This window comes from Asterias amurensis, chromosome 22, assembly GCF_032118995.1.
Source record: "Asterias amurensis chromosome 22, ASM3211899v1".
Taxonomy (NCBI): Eukaryota; Metazoa; Echinodermata; class Asteroidea; order Forcipulatida; family Asteriidae; genus Asterias; species Asterias amurensis.
Genome location: NC_092669.1, coordinates 340645 through 361758, shown reverse-complemented (window position 1 = coordinate 361758; position 21114 = coordinate 340645). Strand labels below are relative to the sequence as shown.

Below are 21114 nucleotides of genomic sequence, written 5' to 3'. Positions count from 1 at the left end.
AAAATTAAAGACTGGGTGTTCAAATCTGTTTATAATGACAGATAAAACGGGGTGTCCAAAAGATACCAAGACACTCTTCTCGCTTCCATAAATATATGTTCATGGATTTTCTTATTGCTTGATTTAACTTTTTAATATATACACAGGGCCCTTAGGGATATCAGTTGTAAAAATGATGAGGCTACCCTATCTAAATAAACAAATAAATAAATAAATATTTCAAGAATATCTCAAAAAATGACCTTCATTTTTAATCATGAGAGTGACTTCTCAGAGGTTTGATGACCAAGATCAATAAGTGGTCATGGAAAAAGATTTTAAACTGATACGTTGTATACTTTCATGGATTTTTCTTATTACTATTTTACTATTTGAATTTGTACTGTTTGTCTACAGGCCTTTGGGGAAAGCAGATAACAGGCTACCCTGTCTAAAGAAATCAACAATAAATAAATATTTCAAGAATATATTTCAAATGACCTTCATCTTTGATGATTTGCGATGATTGACTTAATCACAAGAGTAACTCCTCAGAGGTTTAACAACCAAGATCAATAAATTGTCATGGGAAGAGATTTTACTCTTGATGCGTCCCCGTCCTACTGCGAAGTCCAGGTGCAATTTGTCCGGTGCTTCTTGTTACTGACCATGAAAGGTGTAAAGAGGCAGTGTTGGCAGGACCACTTTACACATAGTAATTACACGTATCACTGCACGGCTCGCTGGACGTTATATTTCATCTACACATTGTCCAAGATTGCTCTGGCGTGGTGGTCTTTATTTACTGTGGTTGTGATATGAATGGAAGTTGTAGTTGTGGAGAGAGCTCGCATGGCTAATTAGAAATGGATGGATGGAATTTCACAATCGCACATTGTCAAAACTTGATTTATTGTGCGATTGGATTTTGCAACTCAGCAGATAGAGTTATATGAATTGAAACGAACTGAAGATGAAGCAAGATTGATTCTTGTTGTTATAATCTCTCGGCGGGAGACTTTTAATCTGTTCTTTTATGCTTTGATAATTCCTTCTGAAGTATAGATTCATCTTTCTTTATTTCTTGTCATTTTTTAAAATAGATATTTTTATAATCTCTAAGCGGGATACATTTAATCTGTCCTTTTATGCTTTGATAATTTCTTTGTACAAGTAGAGATTCATCTTTCTTGATTTCTTCTCATTTGAAAAAATTGCAATTCTCTTTTAATTAAATACAAGGATTTAAAATGAAGTAATACAAAATATAAATTTGCAAATTAAATGTAGAAGCTCCTGGCTCTGTGTTTATTGGTAAATTTATTATTTATTTGACAAGGTCAAACCAAGCCAAATTTACATAGAAGCAAAAAAAAAAAGAAGGTGAATGAAGAAGAAAACCACAAATGGAACGATAAAAAACAAATAAATAAAAAGGCCCTAGATAAATAATTAATTTAAAGTGGGACAAATAATTATTAATAAGTTATGCTTGAGGTTGTTTTTGAAACATAGCGTCCAAGCCTATCCATTGGCTTTTACTTGGATACTTTGGAATCCACCATATGGTCAAAACTCTAGATCGACCCAAACTGCTGGACTCTGATTAAAGCTGTATGCCTGATTAGTCTTAACTAGTGCATTCCTTCCGATCCAATCATACAAAAAGGACAGCTCCAGGAAAACAATTTCATCCAGCAATTATGTGTTGGAATATATTGAGACTGAATTTATTTTGCACACTGAATGCTATGAGTAGCAAATCCTGTTTTTTGAAATCTAAAAACCGCTTTCTCAAAAGTTACGTTACGTTAGAGGGAGCTGTTTCTCACTATGATTTATACTATCAACTGCTGTCCATCTCTCATTACCAAGTTATAACTTATGCTAATATTTTTTTAAAGTAATTACCAGTTAGTGTCCAGTGCCTTTAATTATCATTGCTTGCTTGTTTGTGAAGTGTGTAATTGATGATAAGAAATTTGAAAGATTTTTTTGAAGAGTACAAACCTTGACATTTTAATTCATTGCAAAGCGTTTGCTTAATAAGATTCGAATTTAATTAGGTTGGTGGAATAATGTATAATGACAACTTAAATATTTGACTGTGTTTCTTTAATGTACATTGTACAATCCTTGTTTTGTATCACCATAGTAATTTATTGAATAGTAACAATGATTGAGTTTTCTGCTGGTACAGGCGCTTTGTATTGTTAGTTTAGTCTATTCAGCGCCTGTGTACCATTGATCAAAGCAATGTAATCCATCTATGTATAACCTGTTCAAGCCATATGTTATGCTTAATTTGTTTGAACTTAACATTCTAAGTGAGGGACTTAAGGACTTAAGTATTCTTGAATTGTTATGAACTCATGTATTAACTAAAGGGACGAGGAATCAGGAGAAAAAAAGGAAAAATATGATAACCTAGTTCTAAAACATCACCTTTTGTTTTTTTTTGGTTTGATTTGATTTGATTTGATTTGATTTGATTTGATTTGATTTGATTCGATTTGATTTGATTTGATTTTTGTTTTAATTTGATTTTAATTTGATTTTGATTTCAGCACTGATGAAGTTTTATGTTCATCAAGACATCTGAATGCTCACCAATCAGCTTTGCGCTTCCAGCAAGATCTTGGCTTTAAGATGTTAGCGTGCGGCCGAGCAGATCTCGTCTCTGAAGCTGTACTGCTTCTGGGTAAAGATGGAATCAACTCAATTAGTGAACAGGTGCGTTAAGTCGTTATCTCTAGAATACGGAAGAGCATCCACAGAACTGCTTACTGCTGAAATCTCACTGATATTGGAATAAAAAAAGGGGGACAAATCTTTTCATTTTCAGATAAATACTTCATCTTCTAGAAAATACTCAGAGAAGAACCCAGCGTCTGTTACTTGCATAAATCCTGTGTGTATTTTGGATTAAGATTGCTACTAGTCAACCAGTAGAGTTTTTATGGAGTAGAAATTTTACTCTTTTCATTTCAACCCTTTCTGCTTTAATGACAAAAGCAAACAGAGTTCTAAGTGGTTTTAAGTGCTCCAGTTATGTTTGTTTATGCATTAAAATGTTCACAACCAAACTGCATGGCAGGCTTTTTAAATTTCATTTTATCAATAAATTGTGTTTGTTATGATGGGATTTGATTCTGCTAATTGAAATAGCAACAGCTTGTATCTATTTAAGTGTTATGTCAAAGGACTTGAAATGTTTATTGTCTGACTTGTATGAGGACTTCATTTTGACTCCTTGTCGAGGTAGAATTTTATGTTTACAAACTGTAATGATCAGAAAGTTGTCATGTGTAAATAATTATCGTTAAGTTTAATTGGATGGATGAGTGGATCATTGGATGATGAGTCGCTGAGTGACATCAAGGTCAGGGAGAAGTGTTTGTTTTCCACAAGACTTGGGACTGAGTAGTGATGGTACAGTGCATTACACGGTGTAAGGGTAAAACCATGGAGGTAGAGAATCCATGGTAAAACCAATCAATATTTTTTATCCCCAACGCAAAATTTGCAAATCTATTTTAAATTTTTGTGGTACTCGCTGCTAAAAGAGGGATTTGACGCTGAGGTTTTAACTATTGTGGTTGGAAAAAAAAAATTAAAAGTTTTGAAATCCGTGCAAAAAAATAATTAATTGCCTGATGTTTTTACCCTAGCGTTGTCTTTCTTGAAGGTTAAATGATAACAGAACACACATGAACAAGTGTCACATAGCAGTTAAGTGGAATTTCAAGAGAGAGAGAATCAGTTTGAAATCCTTGTAATGTTTCCTTTGGATATATTATGTCTTTTGTAGGGGTTAACAGCGTTGATGTTTGCCTGTTCTAGAGGGGATGAGGCAATGGTTCAGATTCTCATCAAGAATGGCGCCGATGTAGACCAATCGGTAAGTATTCTTTTATTTTTAATTTTTGTTTTATTTTTTAATAGTTTTTTTTTTTAAATAGCCCGACGTTTTGACCCTAGCAGAGTCTTTGCTTGAAGGCAAAATTTTGTATTTATTTATTTTCATCTTGTAATTTTTTTTATTTGATTACACACTCAACAGCATTAGCGCTCATAGCAGGATGAATAGGAAATAAAAAGAAACGTTCAGTTTCAGATGTAGGAGGGGGAAACTCCAAATGGGGGAAACCCACGATACAAATGTTGGCCACAATGATTTCTTGCCTAATGTTCAAGTAACACTTTTCGATTTGTCAAGGGCTGAATAGCTTGGTTGGTAGAGCTACGTTAATCCAGAGGTAGAGGTTTCCAGTAAATTTGTTCAAACTCAAAACCTTTTGATTTAATGTTATACTCCTTAGGTTCCGAGTCAGCATACCACCTACCCGTACATCCATCCCGCCGTTAGACATTGGACAGCTTTGTCATTCGCTGTCGTCAATGGAAATGTCTCCGTTGTCCAGGTAACATCTCAGTTTCATCTCTCTCTTTTTTTTTTTTTTTAATATTGTAGTTTTAAAGTTGTTAAAATTTTGGAGTATATTTTTATTGCCTTTGTGTTTACATCTTTAATTTTAATAGGTGTGTATGTAGATGTTTTCATCACTGTGGCTGGCTTAGTTTCCCGTCTCCATGGTTTATCCAAATGCCTGTAGCTCCATGGTTTATCTGTTAATCAAAACCATGATTGAATGGTCAGACAGTAGGAGGGTTGACTGTGTACTGTGTATTTGCCTTCACCACATGATATCATATTGTAGGATGGCTTAAATGATTTATCATTTAAAGCCACATTGGATAATATTGAATTGTCAGACAGAAGGAAGATGAACTGATAATAATTATAAGATATTTTGTGGTTGACTATTGATTTGATTTGCATTGCAGCTGTTATTAGGTGCTGGAGCTAACGTTCATGGATCTGTAGATATCAGTGGTGATAACTACACTGAGACACCACTACAACTTGCATCATCAGCAGGTGCGTATCAATCAATTAGAGGGGCCTCTCTCAAACCTTAGCTTGGGCTCCGTCTGTTGCTTGGTCTCTGGCTTAGGCTCCGTCTGTTGCTTGGGCTCTGGCTCTGGCTTAGGCTCCGTCTGTTGCTTAGGCTCTGGCTTAGGCTCCTTCTGTTGCTTGGGATTTGCGCGTTGCGTACGCAGTGGAAATGCAGCAAGTAGAAACATGCTGGAGCCGTAAGCCGAGGTTTGAGAAATTCGGCCTAGGGAATGAGTTCATCTCTTCAAGAAAGTCTTGCTGTAACAAATCTCTTTTGCGTAGTGTTGGTTCTGAAAAGAACCAAAGGGCCTAATGAACTCAACACCTTTATTTATTTATTTATTTTTTCTGCAGGTAATTATGAGATTGTCTCGCTGCTTCTGTCAAAGGGAGGTGATCCGTACCTGACGACGGTGCAAAGAAACGGAATCACAACCAAGGGTCACAATAACTCCTTTGCTTTAGCAGCAGCTAATGGTCATAGGTAAGCTAATATTAAAAATCAGGCCCACCGGGCTTGTAAACTAAATTTAACTCACTCAGGAAAGTTTTAGTATTCCTGATTTTAAACATGTATTGTCTTGCTGATGTGTTGATGGTAGTGATCACACAGCCAGTTTATTTCAAATGAAGTTACATTCGCACAAAAATTTAACAAATTTTTATTTAATTATATATTAATATTATGCCAGGGGCAATATGTGGATTGGGTTTTCAGTCCTTACCTGACTCGTTTGGTGTTCCCTGGAATTTTTCCCAAGGGTTTTGCTCCCACATCTTAAACTAAAACTTCCTTCCTTGGGTTCTCTCCATTGGGTTCTTGGCTTTTCTGAGAGTCCTTGGCTTCACAACCAGAATTAAAAGAGGAACTGAAAACAAAATTGCAACTATTTTTTTCTTCTTTTCAGGAATGTCTTGAGGAAGCTTCTTGAGCAGCCACGGAGCGTCAAATCAACCGACATCTTATCCTTAGAAGAAATCTTAGCAGAAGGAAATGAACCTGAGCCTATGGTTCCTAAGATGCCTAAGTTAAGACGATCTGGAAGCAAAAGCAAAATAACACTTGCTTTACAGGTAATCAGGCATGAATAATTCATTACTCTCATATGAATAAATATTGAATAATTCATTAATAAGTGGGTCAGTCATTATTTGATTTTGGTTTATTTGATGAATCAAAATGATGATCATCATCTATCATCATTTAGGCTGTGTTCATCCAGTGTAAGACGTAGCCCTCCACATGTAGACTGCATTCATTTCTATTTCTTGCAATTTTGGTCAATAATTGTTTTTAACTAATAATTGTTTTATTATATGCCAATGGAAGCTATATTTCTGTAATGCAGACTATAAACAACATTATACCCTGATGTCATCTCTCCATCTTCTTCTTTGTCTACGTCTTTCCTTTTCCCTGTCCTTGATTGCCAATCCATTATTCTTGTTGTCCAAAATGATCAGTACTAACTCGAAAATTCACCTCATCCAAAACATTTCAAAACTGTTCTTGCTTTATTTATCCAGGAGTGTTGCATCCCTGGGGGTGAGCAACTTAGATATCTCAAAGAAGTATGGGCATTCCTTGGACCTTACTCTGCTGGACAGAGTTTCTCTGTTGCTTAATAACTAACCCTTACTCCTTGTTTCTTGACTCTACTAGGAGGCAATGTATCATAGCTGTGAGCATGGTAGTCTTGACATCTCAATGAAGTTACAAAGTCTTAGTGTTCCTTGGATCTTATTCTGCTAGACAGAGTTTCTCTGTTGCTTAATAACTAACCCTTACTCCTTGTTTCTTGACTCTACTAGGAGGCAATGTATCATAGCTGTGAGCATGGTTATCTAGACATCTCAATGGAGTTAAGAAGTCTGGGCGTTCCTTGGACCTTACACTGCTGGACTGAATCGCTTTCTACCGCTAAGCAGCTTCATCGTCTTGCTATCATCCAGTGCCTTCTTAGAGATTTCGGATCCATACGTCTTGAAGAGTATAATGAAGAATTTGTTGAGGAAGGTTTGACACTCATGTTCGACATCTTAAGACAGTGTCGGGTAAGTTTAATTAATTTTCATCCCAATGAATTTACAACTTGAAGAAATCATCTTCAAAATATTTCGAGTTAAAAGAGAAAAAATTAGTCTTGAAAAATGAGCAGTTGTCTTGAAGACAGAGAATGTGTTTTCAAAACTCACCCGACTGTACTATCCCTCCATGCAAACTTGTAATCCTAACTGTATTTTGATGCCCTTGTTACTTGCTGCATGTGGGAATAGTTTGTACATCCCTCCTATACCCGGACAATGCAGATTTTAAAACGAGCAAAGAGAATGGTGATTATTTCAATGTCGTGTTATTGCATGATGTTGGATACATGTTTGTCGTTATTATACATGTACCGTGTTAGAATTTATAGCAATTGCCATTATTTGCTATGATTATTGGTTTATCTAAAGAGTTGCTTACTGCAATGGCGTCCAGTCGTTGCATGATGTCAAATACTATGTTTGTCGTAATCATTTGAACTGTTATTTGAGGAATTATTGCAATTTGTATTCTCTTTGTATGCTTAGTCTCTGTATGCAACGGAGGAGTCCAACCTGTGCTAACTTTATAATGCTTGTGATTGTGTTGATCTTTGCTTGTGAATGGTTTTGTGTCTATATTTATTGAATGTGCTATTGTATTTTGATAAGTTGTTTTAATGCTTGCATAAGTGTGAGATTGTATGCTATGCTTAATAGTGACAATTCATTATTGAATGACTTTTGTTCATTTTTGTCATTACTCTGATTTTCAAGTGATTTTTATAAACTCTTCTTCTTCTTCTTCCTTTAAAGTGCTGCTTCAGAAAATGTGAAGATTACTGCACTGTGCTTGTATCTATACTTAAATCTCACTTGCTTGTATCTATATTTTTGTAATAAATTGCTTCATATATTTCATTGTTTTATGTTTTGTGTCGCACATAGAGGCTTCTACTATGCACTATAAATGTCTTGTATTAATGTTAGTGCTATTACTAGTATTATTAATGCTTGAGTATCCTACCTTTATGATTACTCTTCAGGAGTGTTAGTTCTATTTAGAGCCCATATTGAAATGATATTTTAACTTAACACCGATATTTGATAAAACACTACTTACTTAATCATTTATTTATGTTTTGAAATAATTATAAAGTTGTAGGTTTATAAAATAGTATAGCAGTTGCAAACTGCTAACAGTAGGGTGTAAAATTTTAAAATTGTTAATCGCCTAATGTTTAATTAGTTTTAATTAAGGATCGATGCTTTGACCAGTTTGTTTCTTCCTAATCACCCATGCTCCCTTGGTTTATATATATATTTTCCTGCCCAAATATGTTTGATTTATCGACCCACATCTTAAGAACGTATGTTATTTTAAGTTTTCTTGTAATGAAACTGATTAAAACTAAATAAAGATTTGAATTTTTGCTTTGACAGAATGATGTGATCAGTCAGCAGCTTTCTAGTATATTCTCTTCTCTATTTGGTGACGATCCAATCCCTGGTATTAGAGTCGTTAACACACCTCCATCAGCAAGAATAGGTAGGTCCAGAAATCATTACTTTGAAGAAGCCAGTTGCGAGTTAGATTCTGAATAATGTCCAGGTACACTGACTTGATCCCAAATTCACACCTTAAATTTGAAAATCTTCAGGAATATCAAGACACTTGCTATGTCAGATGATTCGGGTAAACTTTTGCGTAGCTATGTAAGAGACAGTGAACACCCAAACACACTTCGAAATGGATGTATGGCACAACGTTACAAGGGTTTCTTCATCTGGAGGTTGCTATACAAAAGCTTTCCGCTAACCAATCTAACCGTTTGCTCCTAACCATTTGACATAGCAACTGTCTCTATAGTCTGAGGAATTCAACAGTTAGTGGAGTAGAGTTTCCACGTCTTGTAATCCTGCTGTCATAAATGAAGAATAAATTACTTTTTTTTTCGAAGCAATCAATTTCATCTTTATTTTTGTTTTTCTATGTAAGGTTCTCACTATGTGAACAATCAGGAGATGTCTGACGTCATCTTCATGGTGGAAGGGAAACCATTCTATGCTCATAAGATCGTCTTAGTCACAGCGTCTAAAAGATTCAAAGCAATGCTGTCCGACAAATTCACAGAAGGAAATCAACCATGTATTGAGATTAGTGATTTCAGTTATAACATCTTCAAGGTAAGAATCTTAGATGATTTATTATTTTAAATCTTACCAAACTTTAAACATTATACGGCGTTTAATCATTTAAAACTCTTCTTTGGTTGTTACTCGTCAACTAGTTTTCACAGCTAGGATTAGAGAGAAAAGAAGCCTACTTTTAAAGACATTTTTTTGTAATGTCATTTCAACCTGTTTATTTTGCAGTTGGTGATGCAATATTTGTACTTTGGCAGTAGCGATGGATTGAAGGTTGAGCCTGTGGAAGTTCTAGAGGTAGGTAACAACTAAAATAGTTATATTTTTTCTTTCTTTTTTAGGGGGTGGGAGGTGGTAATCTGAAAGAGAAACTAAACATTTTAGTGTGATGTAATTAAACTAATGATGTTTTGGTTGTAAATACCGCAACAAGCTGATGCATTTTTTTTCTTCAGATTTTCAGATACTGTTTTGTGATGCATTTTTTGTCTTCAGATTTTCAGATACTGTTTTGTGGAATTTGACTTAATTTAAGAGGAAAATAGTTCACAGAAGAAATGTTTCTAGTATGACCTTAATAATTAGTAAGCTTTCAGATTAAAATTGAACAATGATGTGTTTTATCCTTGCTAATCTTATATAGTACGTTAAGTAGGCCTAATGAATTATTCATGGTTTATTAAAGTAAGATTAATGAATTATATGTCTGTAATTTTCAAGATGATTTACTCTACTGTCTTTACCAATTCTAGTACAATTGTAACTGAAAACGTTATGTAACCATTTCATTTGTCTTTGCATTTACAAAGTGATGAATAATTTGTGTTCTTGTTTCTCATGATAGCTTTTGGCAGCGTCCAGTTTCTTCATGGTTGAACCACTACAGCAGTATTGTGAGATGTTGTGCAGTCGAATGCTCAACATTGAGACAGCCACTATTATCTATAAACACGCTAAGGTAAATACAATAACATATTAAAAATCAAAAGAGCACTACGGTAGATAAAAGATATACAGATAGCATTGGATGAAAGTAATTGAATCAGCCATTGAACATCTTGGTTTTTTTTTTTGGTTTTGTTCCTGTCCTCCACAGCTTTACAGCTCAGAAGTCCTTCAGGAATACTGCCACTCCTACTTCCTTGCCAATTTTCCAGAACTCTTCACTAAGAATGAATCCTTCCGCCAACACATGTTCCCTTCTAAAGCCTCATCTCAAGATTTACTGGCATCGCTACAAGACACTCTCGCACATCGTCTTTATATGAGGTTCCAAAAGACGACAACGGTGTGAAGGCTGATGTCAAAGAGTACATGCTGAAGTCTTGCATCACATTTCTGCTTTGTGTTTTCTTTGTTTTACTGTCCTCTATAACAACGATCCTGTTAAAGACACTGGATACATTTGGTAATTGTGAAAGACCAGTGTTTTCACTCGGTGAATCTCAACATATGCATAAAATAACCAACCCGTGAAAATTTCAGCTCAATTGGTCGTCGAGGTTGTGAGAGAATAATAGAAGAAAAAGCACCCTTGTCGCACAAGTTGTGTGCTTTCAAATGCTTGAATTCATTCAATTCAAACATTTTAGTGAAAAATTACCTCTTTCTCAGAAACTACGTTACTTCAGAGGGAGCTGTTTCTCACAATGTTTTATACTACCAAACTCTCCCTATTACCCGGTACCAAGTAAGTTTCTATGCTAATTATTTTGAGTATTTACCAATAGTGTCCATTGCCTTTAAGAAGAGGCCAGTCTAAGCGCTCTTGTTATAATGACAGTCAACTGTATACTCTCTCCAACACTGTACAGTATGTTTGAATATGTTTTATTTGTAAGGCAGCGTTAATGAGTGTATAGTATTTTAATGTGCTACATTGGCTTCAGCAGAAAGAGCGTTTATGTATTGTAACATATCTGGTAGATTTGGGTTTTGGACCATAACAGTAATAGCACTATAAATGCTAATTTTAAGATTTTGTATCATCTACACAAGAGTTGATGAGTAGGGTAGATGGCCTTAGCTTTCGATCCAAACCAGACCTTCATCAGAGGCATAAAACAAGTACAAACAAATACATATCTATTTATAGAAAAAGAGAGGGGGAAAGGGATTAAGGGAATAACTAGAAAGAAGGGGGAAAATTATAGCCAATCACAGTTTCTATTTTAGAAACAATTGGTGGCTATGAACCAATATCTACACAATAGTTAGATGACAAAATGAAGTATTAAACTTACAGGTACACCCATGTTGGTTCTGGGAAGAGCCTGTGTGGTCTCGACGCTTCTAACAGTTCTCTGCTCATCTTCAGAAGATGACTTCTTTACTGTAGTTCTATTCAGAACTAAATAGTCTCCCAAATTCTGAAATTTACTCCTCGGTAGTAGTAAAAAGCAAGGCCTAGTTCCCAAAGAACAAAATCTACACCGCAAAGACACGATGTTACCGCAAACTGAATATACATTGATACCTCACCATACAATGCCTCAATAACTATATAAAAACTACTCTAGTTTTTATACTTATGATCAACTTGAAATTTTCTTATAATTCAAAGCTTCAAGGCCTCAAACATCTCTTACTTTGGATACCTTTTCAAAAGTAGTTGCAGGCTCATTTAGATCTCTCTCCAGTATGACGCACTTTTATGATGAAAGACTGATCCCTGAAAAGTTGTTCTACTCTTTTCTTTTTAGCCATTGAGAAAGACTCTGCTGGGGTCGAAACGTCAGGCCATTTCATTAAATAAGTTCATCTGAATTGTTGAAGATCTTGATTAAACAGATTCGTTTTTACAAATCCAAAATTATGTATGATGTTACTAAGATATATTTAAGTAGTTAGGCTTCACTTCTAATCTAGGAGCTTCGTCATCAGGCCATTTACTATATGTTTACATTTACATTTATACCGTTGGTCCATTTGGTTGCTAAGTTGTTTGCAACAGTTAATTCTATATTCTCAAATACTACTTCAATTAAAAAGACCCGAGTGCCATTATTGCCAACTCTTATAAAGAATAGATTTCCTTTCTTATTTAAGTATTAACTTTTTATATAAAAATTACTATTTATTGCTTGTATGATACACAGCAGTTAAACAAAAATAAGATATTAAGTAAAAGCTTTGTAAATGTAAAGACGTAATATTGTAAGTGTAGTAACTGTGAATAATGTACATAATTAGTGAATTTCTTGATACCGTTTCAGGAAATGCTGGAATTTTATTCAAGTGTTATTTTCACTTTTTAATATTTAAATGACCTACCAGCTGAAAATCAAGCCTTTATATGAATTATAAATTATATCTGGTTTACAGGTAATTATGCGCATATTGTACTCTCTGCTGTGATTGGTCAATATGTTATAGGGTGGGGTTTAATGGACCAATGGAATGGTTTAAGACAACTATAGCTCGCAGTTGAATGAATATTAAGTTCATAATTTGTATTATAGTGAAAGTGCACGTCATTTAAAAGTTTGCAATAATATACATGCTCAATGTGAGGTAACAAACAATTCCTAATTAATTGGAATGAAATGATGTTACTTCACGGAAACTCTAACATTTTAAGTTTTTGTTCTTTTCTCTATTCTTAAAACTTCTGTTGTGATGTCTGATTTCTCAAGTGAATTAATTTTAAATGTAACGTTAAGCTAGACTCTTCATAGTAAAAGTCAATTAATTTACTCAGTTACAACAAACTGCTTTGGTTTGGAAGTGTCACCAAACCAGAAGCCGATTTCATGAAGTGCTAGGATTAATCCTATCTTGAAATAGGACGAGTATAGGATGGGTTCAATGCGTCCTAAGGCCCAAGGTTACGGAACTTGACTCATTCTAAGTCCTAAGATTAACTCCTAAGTTGGGAAGAGTTTGGTGACAACAAAGGCAGGCTTCTTGCAGGTTTTATTTGTACGCAGCTCGGCGAAGAGAAGGTAAACAAAAGCGTGCACTTTAAAATTTGAATCTACTTAATATCTAAATGAAGAAACAATGCACATCTCAAAACTTGCTTAGTGGTTATTTTTGTGATTCTTATTTTGGTGCAAAATTTAACATGCTTATGTCACCAGTGGTTTCTTGCACTTTAGGAACGGTCCTGTTTCCAATATTCATGAAGCTGCTCAACAAACACTTCTTGATGCTGTTCAATGCGGTCAAAGTGAGGCTTGTAGGAAAATAGACTGGTACCCATTTTTAACTTTTTAATCCACTCTATGTTTCACTGTATGTTTACGAGGTGCCATGCAAAATATAACGAGTGATGGTAACAGAATGAAGAATTGATAAAATTGAGCTTATGTATAATCATGCAATGTATTGGATATCATGTGGTTGATTATGGAGCTTAACAAGTGTCAAGTTATTTTATGTTCAAAATAAAGAAGTTCTTTTGCTATAAAGTAGGTCTGTTTTAGTGTATTGCGTCTTTGTGAAGATTGTTGCTCGGTTGCCACTGCAAGGGGGATGTTTGGGGGTTGTTGCAACTTTTTGTAAACCTCATGGGGGTGGTTCTACCCTTATGAGGGCAGGGATGGTTGCCCCTACAACTGACTGGCCCATTTTCAGAGATGAAGTCTCTACATTTCCTTTTGTCTGGAATTGATGATTTGACTCTTGGGGCCAAAGTGCAACTATTTTGAGTGTTTCTAAACTGAGCGTTCGACAGTCAATTTTTACGAATTATTTGTATGATCCGACTGGAATCTTGAACCAAGTTTAAAGTTTGTCATTTTGTTCCTGACTTCAGAGTTTATTTTACAAAGTCTACGAATTGTTGTAAAATTCTCATAACCTTCATTTTTATCACTCAAAGACGAGACATCGTTGTGTCTGAACATGCTGCATTTTCTTTCCATTGCGTCGTTGTTGGTGTATAAAATCAAGTCTTATTCCTTACTTGAAGGTTTACAGGCAGATGTGTCCCAGTTTCAGGATTTGTACATGTTAATTAATTTGTGCTCGGTGGAACTTGGTGAACTACCCCCTCTATTCTATTTTCATTGTGCAGTGTGCTTTGAATTTCAGGACTTTTTTTTTGAGGATTTTTAAATTATAACATCAACTGCTGGGGGGGGGGGGGGGGCAGCTGGCAGGGGGTACCTCAGTACAAGAGGGAAATGGTGTGTTTAGTGGGAGCATCTGTGTGTGGGGGGAGGGGCCTCCGTAACCCCTAATTCCAGGCATGGTCTCTAAGTTTTGTACAATCGCTTCTTTTATGGTTATCTTGGAAACTCAGAGACAATGGCTACATTGAAACACTAGAGGGCAGCAGACATAATGCTCAGGTTATATTTCTGTTGTGCTCTATGAATCCACTCATTTTGTTTGTACACTGAACATGTACAATGTACATTGTATCGCCAATCAGTTTGATATTCAACATACCAAATAACTTGAACACATGTCCCATGATACTTTTGCAGTCAAATGGCAAATTACACAGACCCAAATTTCATGAAGCCTGTAGGCATAAAAACTTGCAAAGCACAGAAAAGTATACCAACCCAAAAACTTCACGTTGTGATTGGTACCACACTCAAGTCAATTTTTGCTTAGCGAACAAATTTGTCAATGGATTTTCTATTAAAGAGATCTATGAAATTGAGCCAAGTGGGAAGGCTTTAATTTATTTGACAGACAGATGGCTGCACACAAATAACTTATCCGCGCCTCATCTACACTGGATTCATTTAAAACCGCTCTAAAATCACACTTATTTAAATCCATCTGACCATCTAGTCTATTTAGTTTCTGCTATTTCACCCCATTTTTAATTGTAATTTTTGTTATATCTTACACTTCCTGTTCAGCGCTTAGAAACCTCATATTAAGCGCTATATAAATGCATGTTATTACATTATTTTCACATACTATGTACATGTACATGTACTTGGGACTCCGCAGGTTAAATTTTGATAAATTTTACCCATCCGTCACCCTGACTCAACATCTCGGTAATTTCAGGTACTTCTGTCTAGCTAATGAACAAATTTTATACACGTATAATAATAACAAGACAAGAGTCAAAGTATTTACAGTTTTTTTTTCATTTATTTTTTTACTCCTTGAATGATATTGAAGGCATTAAGATGCTCCTTATTTTGTAACAGATCGTTTTTCTTAACATTTTTGACATTTTTGTTTGTTTACCATTTCAAATATTCAGCTCATGAAGTTACTGGCTTGATGCTTGATGATGATGACCAAATTATTAGCACAATGTTTCTTTGGTGGCAGTTTAATAAATGGATGTTGCAGGAGTTCTTTTTAAAAAGTTATACATATCAAGTGACGAGAGGCTATTAAACTACAGATTAGATCTTAAAGAAGCAGTTTTTATTTCATGATGAGGTTGTATATTTTTTTGAGTCATTACGGTTGTATATTTTCTTGACAGTCATTCTACTTAGGTTTTAAATCGGAACTCTAAGCATACTTGCTGAATTTTAACCATTTTAAGCAAAACTTGAAAAACATTTTGTTTAGGAATGCAAAGTGGAGAGATCCCACACGGAGGCCATAGCGCTTGAAATGTTGAGAAATTGACAAAAAAAAGAATATGGCCTTGCCTTGTTTCAAGATGCAACTCCAGGGTTGCATTCCTTCCTTGTTCCAATTATGCATTATGTAAAACGGATAAAAATATCAATGACAGTTGTTCAAGTAGAAACAAAGGTTTTGGGATCGACACTAGTACAAACAAAATATTGAGTTTGATATTTATTCTTTTGGTGGTTATTAAAACTATGCCTCTGTCTGTAATATCGGACTGACAATTCCAACCAGGTAGTCTGCTGATGGAGCACAATCCACTAATCATCCACAACACATATGAGTTGATCCACACATGGTTGGTTTATTTAGAGGATTGAGGACTAACCCAACCATCTTTTTTAGTGGATTGAGGACTACCCGGTCATCCTGTCGGCCTGATGAGTTTAATTCGTCTAGTCTTCGCCCAAGTTCTCCTTGTCGTAGGTGTACTCCCCGAGACCAGGTCCGACGCGAGTAAGCTGGGTGATGTGATCGCCCAACTCCTTGATAGCCTCTACTTGCTCAGTCAGGAAGTGAGTCTCGATCCAGTCACACATCTACAAGAAAACAAAGTGGAAAAGAACGTTAAGAAATGAGAAAGCTCAACCATACCACAACCAAGAGCAGGCCTTGGATTTAACTGTTGGAAGGGGCACAACGAGTTTTCTTTGTAAAGGGGCACTGCTGCGAGGAATATGTGAATTTGTATCAGAACTTTGCACAGCAAAATTACAGGGAAACAATGGCAATTGCTGTCGATTCTCTCGAGGCCTGGAATTTTTTTTTTGATGAGGGCAAAGTCGTTTGCATTTTACAAAGGGCACTTCCATCAAAATCTTTAAGTTGTGGGAAACTTCTGAAAGGGCACCAAGGCCATGGCGTCCATGTAATTCCAGGCATGCTAGTTGCACTGCTATTGAGTTCCGACATTTACAATCAGATTCTCAAACTTCATGGAATACAGGATTGTTAGATTCTTTAGATATCTTAAGACTGACTAATTGATTAACTCGATTAATTAAACAAAAAAAGGTTTAAGTCCTGCTTCATGCTCCACCCTTCATTTATTTATTACGTACCTGAGCATCGCCTTGGCTATCAGCCAACTTGTGAAGGTCCAGAAGAGACTGGTTGACATGCTTCTCCAGAGCTAGAGCTGCCTGGACAGCCTCCTTCAGAGAACCCCAAGAATCATTCTCTGGCTTCTTGACATCCTGAAGGACGATGGTTCCACCTCGTTGGTTCTGGAACTTCATCAGCAACATGGCGTGCTCTCGCTCCTCATCGGATGCCTTCTTGAAGTACTTGTGGGCGCCGGGTAGAGCAACGGTGGTATTGTCAAAGTAGAATGCCTGTTTTAAATAAAAAAGATATAATGGAGAACATAAAAAATCATCAATTAATTGTTTTGTTCACAGATATTAAAATACAAAATACACATCCAACAAACCTGGGTTTTGTAACAATTAATCATAAATGCAATAACATAAGTCTAATTCACTTTTGTCATTTCTTGGGCCTAAACTCCAAAGCCAAAAGCTGATTTACCATTCAATTTAGTAATAAAATACATTTGTTATTATTGCAGTTCTGTGCCAAAGGATTCTTTGGGCCAAAATACTTTCAAAAGTTTCATTATTCACTTTTCCATAAGTTAAGTTAAGTTCTTAAAAATAAAAATCCCTTTGTTTTTACCAGCCCTCATCCTGATCATCCAGTTCGGTGGTACAACTCCGCAAAAATAATAATGAAGTTTCCAGACAAACCGGATCCAACTTCGACAATCGAAATCTGACCCACCTTAACACTGAACAAACATATGACGTACACTTCCTTTATGACAACCTAGCCGCGCATTGCAAGACAACAAAAGCATTTAATCTGGCAAACATCACGAGATTCGTCACGTGACAAGGGCGGGATTTCACAATGGCTGCCGTTTGGGCTTCAATTTCATTTCATCGCTGTTTCGTTCAGCATGAAATTTCCACACGATACGATTCAACTTAAAACCGTTAAAACTCACATCAAAATAACACCAAAATCAAGCATAGACCCTATAGATTTACAATTAATAATAATTTACTTCAGAAATAAACTCTAAAAAGAGAGAAATTTACGTAAATTGAATGAGGTCTGAAAAGAAAAACGGGGGAAAATACACTTACCATAGACAAGTACGTGTAAGACGCGTACAACTCCAGGTTGATCTGCTTGTTGACTCCAGCCTCGCTGGGCTCAAGGTAGTTTTGACGAATGTTTGCCATCTTGTCACTTGATTTGGTTTCTTGTTGATACAAAGTTGAAATAAAATCTAGAAATTCTAGAGGTTTTTGCAAACAGACTTGCTTGGTTCCGACACTGCGAACGCACAAACAACTCCGAATGAACAATATGATAATTTAGTAACTGCGCAATGCGCTTTTATAGAAATAAGGAAGGATACTGGCTGTTACTTCAATTGTACTTACCCAAATTGTTTTGCTTACTTTTTGGGATTACTTCATAAAATGCGATCAAATGATCATTTAATAAATACTCTTTAGTGTAAATGAAAACTTATTTGTTTCACAATGTGAATTTTAAATGAGTTTTAAGGTTTTCTTTAGTATTTTAAATGAATTTATTGCTGTTTCCCCAGTAGATGTAAAAGCCTCTATTCAGTTCAGAACTGCGATATCATTGGTTCACACGTGATGAACAAATCATGACATCATTAGGGCTATTTTGGGACCTTGATGACTCGGCAAAATACATTGGGTGTTGAACCCCCCCCCCCCCCCCCCCCCGGATTCAATTGTTGTAGTTCATACGCACGACCTCGCCTAAGCATTTTCATTGTTATATAATCACCTACAATGGTTGATTGTCACTCTACAATTGTCAAAACATTTTCTAGAAACTTCCAGTCCCCAAAGTTGAGTTATCTTTGGAGATTTTTCTAGAATAGTTAGGCTATGGAGGCCTACACGAAAACAAACCACAAGGGACCCTCAGCAAAAGAAAAGGCATTCAATTTCCCTTTCCTGTAGTATAAGAAAATGAGTATGAGAAATATGGGGCGCCGTTTGTCCATTAATTGTTTGACAATTTTAAGGCATGTTTTTACCATGGTTTACAGCAATTAGATGTAAACCATAAAAACTGTTGCCACATCCTGTTATGGTTTACATACCAGTAAAGTATTTGTTGTGTCTAAGTTTATGGTTTACAAACCATGAACATACAAAAAACATTTACAAATCGTGGTTCATAAACCAAGAAAATTTACGCATCTTAAAAACATGGTTTATAAACCATAGAAAATGAAGCATCAAATTCATGGTTTAGAAATCATGGTTTACAAACCAAGAAAATTGAGACATCTAAAAACATGGTTTATAAACCATGAAAATTTAAGATAAAAATCGTGGTTTACAAATCATGGTTTATAAACCATAACAAATGAACCATAAAATCATGGTTTGTGACAATGGTTTATAAACCATGAAAATCGAGACTTCTTAAAAAACATGGTTTATAAACCATGAAAATTGAGACTTCTTAAAAAACATGGTTTATAAACCATGAAAATTTGCACATCTCAAAAACGTTGTTTGTAAACCATAAAAAAAAGTGCACTTACAAATCATGGTTTACAAACCATAAAAATGTGCACTCACAAATCATGGTTTACAAACCATAAAAAATGTGCACTACAGAAATCATGGTTTATAAACCATAAAAACGTGCACTCAAAAATCATGGTTTATAAACCATAAAAACGTGCACTCACAAATCATGGTTTACAAACCATAAAAAATGTGCACTCACAAATCATGGTTTATAAACCATAAAAACGTGCACTCACAAATCATGGTTTATAAACCATAAAAACGTGCACTCACAAATCATGGTTTACAAACCATAAAAAAACTCCACTCACAAACCATGGTTTATAAACCATGAAAACGTGCACTCACAAATCATGGTTTACAAACCATAAAAAATGTGCACTCACAAATCATGGTTTATAAACCATAAAAACGTGCACTCACAAATCATGGTTTATAAACCATAAAAACGTGCACTCACAAATCATGGTTTACAAACCATAAAAAAACTCCACTCACAAACCATGGTTTATAAACCATGAAAACGTGCACTCACAAATCATGGTTTACAAACCATAAAAAATGTGCACTCACAAATCATGGTTTATAAACCATAAAAACGTGCACTCACAAATCATGGTTTACAAACCATAAAAACGTGCACTCACAAATCATGGTTTACAAACCATAAAAAAACTCCACTCACAAACCATGGTTTATAAACCATGAAAACGTGCACTCACAAATCATGGTTTACAAACCATTCAAAAAATGTGCACTCACACAAATCAGGGTTTACAAACCATAGAAAAGTTGCGTACACAAATCATGGTTTACAAACCATAAAATTCTATTACGATCGTCTCTAAAACCTCCTTCCCAACTCTGATCGGTTCCCATTTCACCCCCATTTCCCCCCATGCCACGTGCGAGCCAGCAATAGCAATTCACCGTGTGTGTCAATGCTGTGATCAATGCACCGTGTGTGTAATGCTGATGCAATAATTATGGTGGCCCTGAAGGGACATCGCATATCGTAAACGTGTGCGCATACGTATGCAATGTCGTGAAACAATTCGCAAATATGTGCGCACACGAATGCAATGTCGTAAAACAATTCGCGAATATGTGCGCACACGTATGCAATGTCGTGAAACAATTCGCGAATATGTGCGCACACGTCTGTGAATATTATTTGCGATGTCGTGAATTTTTTGCATACCATGTTGCATACCTTTGAATAAAATATCTAATAATCTGGGGGGTTTCTTTCCAACAGTGAGATAAGCGGTAGTCATTGCAGCAGTAGTCTTTGTTGTGAGGCAAGCGAGGCGGGTGGTCTTCCTTGGCCTGGTGCCAAGTTCCTGGGTATACACATGCTTTACAGAGGGAGCCTGCTGTAGCGCCACAGTACTCCCTAGTTCGGTAACAAATTATCCACAACTATGACATCATCCTAATGGTATGCAACATGGTATGCAATAAAATTCACGACATTGCAAAACAAATCGCATTCGTGTGCGCACATATTCACGATTTGGTTCACGAGATTGCATACGTGTGCGCACATATTTGCGATTTGTTTCACGACATTGCATTCGTGTGCGCACATAATTATTTGCGAATTGTTTCACGACATTGCATACGTATGCGCACACGTTTACGATATGCGATGTCCCTTCAGGGCCACCATAATTATTGCATCAGCATTACACACACGGTGCATTGATCACAGCATTTACACACACGGGGAATTGCATATTGCTGGCTCGCACGTGGCATGGGGGGAAATGGGGGTGAAATGGGAACCGATCAGAGTTGGGAAGGAGGTTTTAGAGACGATCGTAATAGAATTTTATGGTT

General features: G+C 35.8%; 2 protein-coding genes across 3 annotated transcripts in view; one reads left to right on the top strand and one right to left on the bottom strand.

Moving 5' to 3' along the window:
* The window catches only part of LOC139954086 (ankyrin repeat and BTB/POZ domain-containing protein 2-like), a 49388-nt gene extending 35951 nt beyond the window's left edge, over window positions 1-13437 (top strand). The window contains exons 6-18 of one of the 2 annotated variants that reach the window (XM_071953747.1): window positions 2547-2712; window positions 3791-3880; window positions 4302-4403; window positions 4828-4921; window positions 5294-5423; window positions 5848-6013; window positions 6752-6994; window positions 7217-7273; window positions 8408-8513; window positions 8964-9151; window positions 9341-9409; window positions 9957-10070; window positions 10209-13437. In XM_071953747.1, coding sequence (XP_071809848.1) covers window positions 2547-2712; window positions 3791-3880; window positions 4302-4403; window positions 4828-4921; window positions 5294-5423; window positions 5848-6013; window positions 6752-6994; window positions 7217-7273; window positions 8408-8513; window positions 8964-9151; window positions 9341-9409; window positions 9957-10070; window positions 10209-10406 — 1723 coding nt within the window. In that variant the 3' untranslated portion in view covers window positions 10407-13437. The remainder of the gene's footprint in view (window positions 1-2546; window positions 2713-3790; window positions 3881-4301; window positions 4404-4827; window positions 4922-5293; window positions 5424-5847; window positions 6014-6751; window positions 6995-7216; window positions 7274-8407; window positions 8514-8963; window positions 9152-9340; window positions 9410-9956; window positions 10071-10208) is intronic. The other variant, XM_071953748.1, reaches the window with a different exon arrangement.
* Window positions 13438-15155: 1718 nt separating this feature from the next.
* On the bottom strand, window positions 15156-18065 carry LOC139953764 (soma ferritin-like). Its single transcript, XM_071953323.1, has 3 exons — window positions 17827-18065; window positions 16738-17010; window positions 15156-16215 (listed from the first exon to the last, which is right to left on the bottom strand). Exons 1-3 carry the CDS (start codon window positions 17923-17925, stop codon window positions 16072-16074), a joined length of 516 nt encoding a protein of 171 aa, XP_071809424.1. The 5' UTR covers window positions 17926-18065; the 3' UTR covers window positions 15156-16071.
* Between the last annotated feature and the right edge of the window lie 3049 nt (window positions 18066-21114).

Coding starts and splice junctions, on each gene's coding strand:
- LOC139953764 (XM_071953323.1), bottom strand. CDS start 17,925: ATGGCAAACATTCGTCAAAACTACCTTGAGCCCAGCGAGGCTGGAGTC. Junction 17,011..17,826: donor CTTACACGTACTTGTCTATG/GTAAGTGTATTT, acceptor TATTTAAAACAG/GCATTCTACTTTGACAATAC. Junction 16,216..16,737: donor ATAGCCAAGGCGATGCTCAG/GTACGTAATAAA, acceptor GTTTTCTTGTAG/ATGTGTGACTGGATCGAGAC.